This window comes from Ascaphus truei, chromosome 7, assembly GCF_040206685.1.
Source record: "Ascaphus truei isolate aAscTru1 chromosome 7, aAscTru1.hap1, whole genome shotgun sequence".
Lineage (NCBI taxonomy): Eukaryota > Metazoa > Chordata > Amphibia > Anura > Ascaphidae > Ascaphus > Ascaphus truei.
The window spans coordinates 31,804,489-31,811,605 of NC_134489.1; the positions used below are offsets into that span (position 1 = coordinate 31,804,489).

Here is a 7,117-nt window from a genome sequence, read left to right on the forward strand (position 1 = left end):
CATGTACAGGGAATATATAAGATGTTGCATATATTCCTTGTACATGCTCAATGGGGTCTCTTTATAATTGTTATCAGTGTGTTCCTGCTGTGTCCTGTTGTGTTTCCATGTATGAATATGCAATGCTAGTTGGTGACATCTAATACAGTCAAGAGAAACAAAATCACCAATCACTTACAAAGCTCTATCTATAATACACATGTTCAATGCTTACCTATGTGATTTTATCTGCAGATTCAAATGGACGAGGGTAATCAGACATCAGTAACAGAATTCATTCTTTTAGGAATCACCAACCTCCCTCAGATACAGAACTTCCTCTTCATCACATTCCTCTTGTTCTACCTGTTCACCTTGTTAGGGAACCTCAGCATCGTGACTGTGGTGATTACTGATCAGCGCCTGCACACCCCCATGTATTTCTTGTTGGGTAATCTTTCCTTCTTGGACTTCTTTTACTCATCAACCACAGTCCCCAAGACGCTGTCTGGTTTATTAATGGAAGACAAGAGAATATCCTTCCAGAGCTGCATTGCCCAGCTCCATGTATTTCACTTCTTGGGAAGCACAGAGGCTCTGCTTATCACCTCCATGTCTTATGATAGGTACATTGCTATTTGTTACCCATTGCGACATCATGTTCTCATGGCAAAGAGCGTTTGTATCCGGTTGGCTTCTAGCAGCTGGATCATTGGCTTTGTCTATTCATTGTCACACACTATTTTAACATCCAAGTTGCCTTTCTGCAAGTTGAACAAAGTCAGTCATTTCTTTTGTGATATTAAACCCCTTATAAAACTGGCCTGTGCTGACACCCATCTTAATGAAAGTCTGGTGTCCATTGTCACTGGCTTTGTTGCTCTCAGCACGTTTCTGCTTATTGTCATCTCCTACGTCTTCATCGGCACCCACCTCCTAAACATCCGCTCCTCCCAAGGAAGACGCAAAGCTTTCTCCACCTGCACTTCCCACGTGACAGTAGTCCTGTTATACTATGGAACCGGCTTCTGCACATACCTAGGACCAGCTACACAAGATTCACTTTTCACGTTTTTCAAAGAATACCAGCATAATAAGTACTTCTTATTCTTACATAGTTACATACATAGTTACATATTAGATGAGGTTGAAAAAAGACATACGTCCATCAAGTTCAACCTATGCTAAATTTAGACAACAGATACTTTATTTTATATCTATACTTACTTATTGATCCAGAGGAAGGCAAACAAAAAAAAACCCATTAAGGGGAAAAATGAATTCCTTCCTGACTCCAAAAATTGGCAATCGGATTAATCCCTGGATCAACATCCTTCCCATGTATACTTATTTGGTATATCCCTGTATACCTTTCCCATCTAAAAAGATGTCATACCTTTTTTGAACAAATCTATTGTATCTGCCATCACAGTCTCCATGGGTAATGAATTCCACATTTTAACTGCCCTTACTGTAAAGAACCATTTCCTTTGTTGCTGGTAAAATTTCCTTTCCTCCAACCTTAAGGGATGGCCCCAAGTCCTTTGTACTGCCCGTGGGATGAATAGTTCTTTTGAAAGCTCCTTCTATTGTCCCTGAATATATTTGTATATAGTTATCATATCCCCTCTTAGACGCCTCTTTTCTAATGTAAATAAATCTAATTTAGCTAGCCTCTCCTCATAAGTTAGAATGTCCATCCCCTTTATTAATCTGGTGACTCTTCTCTGCACTCTCTCTAGTTCCATAATGTCTTTTCTTAGGATTGGTGCCCAAAATTGTACTCCCTATTCAAGGTGTGGTCTTACTAATGCTTTGTAAAGGGGCATAATTATGTTTACTTCCCTTCCATCCATTGCCCGTTTGATGCAAGATAAGATCTTGTTTGCCTTTGCAGCTACTGCATGACTTTGGGCACTATTGCTAAGCCTGCTGTCTACAAGCACTCCTAAATCCTTCTCCATCAAGGATTCCCCCAATATATCTCCATTTAATTTGTAAGTCGCCTTTTTATTCTTGCATCCCAAATGCATAACCTTACATTTATCTGTATTAAACCTCATTTGCCATTTACCTGCCCACGTTTCCAGTCTCGCCAAGTCCTTCTGAAGAGAAATTACATCCTGCTCTGATTCTATTACCTTACATAATTTAGTATCATCAGCAAAGATGGAGACTTTGCTCTCGATCCCAACGTCAAGGTCATTAATAAACAAGTTAAAAAGCAGGGGTCCCCTACCGATCCTTGAGGTACTCCACTCACGACTTTAGCCCAACCTGAAAAAGTTCCATTTATGACAACCCTCTGTTGTCTGTCCTTTAACCAGTTTTCAATCCAGGTGCATATATTATTACTGAGTCCAATTTTCTTTATTTTGTACACCAACCTCTTGTGTGAAACCGTATCAAAAGATTTAGCAAAATCTAAGTACACCCCATCAACTGCATTACCCTGGTCTAAATTCCTACTTACCTCCTCAAAGAAACAAATAAGGTTAGTTTGGCAAGATCTATCCTTCATAAATCCATGCTGACTATTACTAATAATTTTGTTTTCCATTAGGTATTCCTGAATATTATCCCGTATTAAACCTTCAAGTAGTTTCCCTACTATTGAAGTTAGGCTTACAGGTCTGTAATTTCCCGGGTGTGATCTACCTCCCTTTTTAAATATAGGCACCACATCTGCTTTACGCCAATCTTCTGGTACTGAGCCTGTGGAAATGGAGTCCTTGAATATTAAATATAATGGTTTTGCTATTACTGAGCTTAACTCCTTGAGAACTCTTGGATGTATGCCATCGGGGCCAGGTACCTTATTTACTTAAATTTTTTCAAGTCGCTTATGAACTTCTTCCTCAGTTAACCAATTGGTCATTAATATGGAGGTTGTGGCTTCCTCCTGTGGCACTACTATTGAACTTGATTCGTCCCTGGTAAACACAGAGGCAAAGAATTTGTTTAATACCTCTGCTTTTTCCTTATCTCCTATAATCTGCCTACCCATCTCACACTGAAAGGGTCCTATATTTTCTTTTCTCATTTTTTTGTTATTAAGGTACTTAAAGAACTTTTTAGGGTTGACCTTACTTTCTATTGCAATCCTTTTTTCATTATCCATTTTTGCTAATTTAATTGCCCTTTTGCAATTTTTGTTACATTCCTTATAATTCTGATACGATGTCTCTGTCCCTTCTGACTTAAAGAATCTAAACACCTTCCTCTTCTTGTCCATTTCTTCCCCTACCTGTTTATTTAGCCACATTGGTTTTGACTTATTTTTTTTTATACTTATTAACCAAAGGTATACACTGATAAGTGTGCTTTTCTAACAATGTTTAAAAGACTGCCCATTTATCTTCTACATTTTTCCCTGCAAAAACATCATCCCATTGTATTACTACTAGATTCGACCTCAGTTTATTAAAATCTGCCTTTCTAAAGTTTAAAGTCTTTGTTGAACCCAAGTAATCTGTTTTTTGATAATTTATTTCAAATGAGACCATGTTATGATCACTGTTACCCAAATGTTCCAGGACTTGAATATTTGTTATTAATTCTACATTGTTTGATATGACCAAATCCAGAACTGCCCCTCTCCTGGTTGGTTCATCAATAATTTGGGTCATATCATTATCTTTAAGCACCCCCAAAAACCTGTTTCCTTGTGCTGTAATGCTAATCTCATTGCCCCAGTCTATGTCTGGATAATTAAAATCCCCCATTATGCAAACATGACCCAGTTTTGATGCCTTCTCCATTTGCAAATGTATTTTAGCTTCCTCAATCTCACAGATATTTGGTGGTTTATAGCATATTCCCACAAACATTTTCTTTATACTTTTACCTCCACTGCTAATTTCTATCCACAAGGTCTCTACATTTTCGTCATTCCCATCATATACATCATCCCTTATAATAGGTTTTAGATCCGGTTTAACATATAGACATACTCCACCTCACCTTCTATTTGTTCGATCCTTCTGAAAAAGAGAATACCCCTTTAAATTAACTGTCCAGTCATGAGTTTCATCCCACCATGTTTCAGTAATGCCTATGATATCATACTGCTCCCTTGTAGCTATTAATTCAAGCTCCCCCATTTTATCTGTCAGGCTTCTTGCATTAGCAAGCATGCATTTAAGTTTTTTTTCAGCCTGTACTATTATCTTATCTGCTCCTTCCTTTCTGTGCCAACTTGGTTTAGTCTTTAGAAGTTTTCTAGTATTATCTCTATTTACTATGGGTATCTCACTGCTTGTCAAACTTGCACTTGCCCCCATTCGACCTCCATACCCCCTTGTATCCTCCTCTATTCTATTTAGTTCATTATCTGTTTCATTCCCCTCCCCCCTCCATCCTAGTTTAAAATTTCCTCCAACCTTTTTAGCATTCTCCCCTCTAGCACAGAAGATCCCTCTTCATTGAGGTGCAATCCGTTCCTAGAATATAGATGGCACCTCTCAGAAAAGGAGTTCAAGTGCTCTAAAAACCCAAACCCCTCCTTCCTGCACCACTTTCTTAGCCATGCATTAACCTCCCTGATCTCTGACTGTCTCCCTGCGGTAGCGCATGGCACTGGTAGTATTTCAGAAAATACTACCTTGGAAGTCCTTGCCTTAAGCTTTTGGCTTAGATCCCTGTAATCATTTTTTAGGACCCTCCATCTTTCTCTAACTTTGTCATTGGTGCCAACATGTACCAAGACCGCCGGGACAATCCCAGCCCCCCCCAACAATCTGTCTACCCGATCCGCAATGTGCCGAACCCGAGCACCTGGGAGACAACAAACTGTTCGGTTCATGCGGTCCCGGCAACAGATTGCCCTATCTACCTTCCTAATAATGGAGTCCCCTACCACCACAATCTCTCTTTGTATCTGAGCATCCTGAGTCCCCTCTGTGCTGGAGGAGCTATTCCCCTGGCTGCTTGAGGAATTAGTCTCCCCCAGCCTTGCCATTTCTGCCCCAACGCTAATATAAATTCTTAATAACCTGTGTAATAACAGGAAGAATGATTTATAGTAAATCTGTCAATATTAGTTGCAAAGTTCTAAGTCTGATTGAAGCTTTTATTAACCTGTACATTACCAGGAAAAGCACTCTGTATTAGAGTTGTCACAACCATACTGCAAGCAAGCAAGTTCCCCTGAGTGGAAGATGCTATGGAGTGAGCCCTTAACCATTTAAATGTGGGAGGGGGTGAGCTTCAATTAGGTAGGAGCGTTAGGGACCCCTGAAATGTGGTCTGCCGTGCAGTTGGCTCAGGGGCTTACAACAATTTTGGCCAAAAATGTCAAACTAAAAGACCATTTTACTTAATAGATATTTATACATATATATTTAGGCACTGTACGTGTATGAGTTTCACTGGATGTGCTAAAACTGAGCTCTGTCTGTGTTTTATGTTCTGTCTCTGGTTTTAAATATATATTGCCATGCTCAGTAGCACTCCTCTGTGACACTCATATGCTTATATATATGTTGTGGTTATTTTGGGGGTTCAATAGGAGCTTGTTAGGTGTCCAGTATGTTTTACAATTGTTGTTCAGCTAGTCTTGGCTGATTGGAGGGTGGCAACCTCCTACCTAATTGAAGCTCACCCCCTCCCACATTTAAATGGTTAAGGGCTCACTCCATAGCATCTTCCACTCAGGGGAACTTGCTTGCTTGCAGTATGGTTGTGACAACTCTAATACAGAGTGCTTTTGCTGGTAATGTACAGGTTAATAAAAGCTTCAATCAGACTTAGAACTTTGCAACTAATATTGACAGATTTACTATAAATCATTCTTCCTGTTATTACACAGGTTATTAAGAATTTATATTAGCGTTAGGGACCCCTGAAATGTGGTCTGCCGTGCAGTTGGCTCAGGGGCTTACAACAATTTTGGCCAAAAATGTCAAACTAAAAGACCATTTTACTTAATAGATATTTATACATATATATTTAGGCACTGTACCGTGTATGAGTTTCACTGGATGTGCTAAAACTGAGCTCTGTCTGTGTTTTATATTCGGTCTCTGGTTTTAAATTGTTTAAGATAACGCCACTAGCTCGCCAACCCTGAAGGCACCAAGAAAGCCGCGGCAAATGCTACTCTGAACAGTTCCCTTTTCCGCTGTATTGAAACATAGCTCTTTTGCTGCCATCATCAATACCTGAAGCCTGTCTGGCGTTACCGGCTCCCTACTGTCAGATCACTTGGCTTTGCCCCTATCCCAGCCTATTAGGATTCTCCTAACTATGAAATCCTCAGTTATGTCTTTGCGGTTGTGGCATTTCAGGAAAAAAGACAGTCCTGCCATCATGGCTCAACCCTAGTCTGCGTCGCCCCAGCTGCCTTCTGGGCCTGTAGGAAGCTAATGATCCACGCGCTGCTACCTCGCTTACCCTCGACTCTGTCCTTTTGCTTGAATACTAGCCATGTGTGCCAAGCCTGGAGGTAGGTTCTCCAAGTGCGTGGGGCTAACGACTTCTGGATCAGGTCCATAAGTCCGCTATCCCCATCTGCCCCAGGTGACATGGGCATGTTAGACCTTTGGCATTTGACGCTGCTCGCCTAAACGCTGTCCCATTGAACCGCGATAAGGCGTCTGCTATCATGTTTAATCTCCCCGGGACATGCTTGGTGTTAAAGTTGATGTTGCTGCGCATGCAGAGCAGCACCAGCCTCCGCAGCAGCTGGATCACTGGGCTTGATGTTGCAGGGAGGCTGTTCCCCGCTCCCACCACCTCAAGGTGTCAGACCCGAATATGATGTGTTTGTTACTGATCTCCTTAGCCCAAAGTTCTACAGCCACTCTGATGGGAAAACTCAGGAAGGCGATATCCTTAGTTAAACCTGTGTCTACCCATGCCTGGGGCCATGGTTCTGCCGCGTCTGAACAGCTCTAACTCCTGGTTACTACGGCCCCCTTCTATGCTTATTAGCTCTCTCCTCACCTGTAGCCTTTGCTTTTTCCCTGGCCTGAAACCCTTCAGCAAAAAGGTTGTGTACGTCCGTGAACTTTCCCTTTTATTATCTCACTTTGGGTGTAGATAGAAGAATCCGTCTAGTTACTTCCAGGGCAAGCAGGTAAATAGTGGCTGAACAAGCCTGGGTGGTGAAGCGGTGTATCGGAGTTGTGAGCCTGGT

General features: G+C 41.2%; 1 protein-coding gene across 1 annotated transcript; it reads left to right on the top strand.

Annotated features, from left to right (window-relative positions):
* Positions 1-240: 240 nt before the first annotated feature.
* LOC142499963 (olfactory receptor 12D1-like) lies at positions 241-6,821 on the top strand. Its single transcript, XM_075610019.1, has 2 exons — positions 241-1,076; positions 6,764-6,821. The coding sequence occupies exons 1-2, from the start codon at positions 241-243 to the stop codon at positions 6,819-6,821; spliced, it is 894 nt and encodes a 297-aa protein (XP_075466134.1).
* Positions 6,822-7,117: the final 296 nt, after the last annotated feature.

Excerpts from the sequence above, each read along its gene's own strand:
- LOC142499963 (XM_075610019.1), top strand. The coding sequence starts at position 241 with ATGGACGAGGGTAATCAGACATCAGTAACAGAATTCATTCTTTTAGGA. Across the intron at positions 1,077-6,763 it reads AAAGAATACCAGCATAATAA|CCCAAAGTTCTACAGCCACT; the intron begins GTACTTCTTATT and ends TGATCTCCTTAG.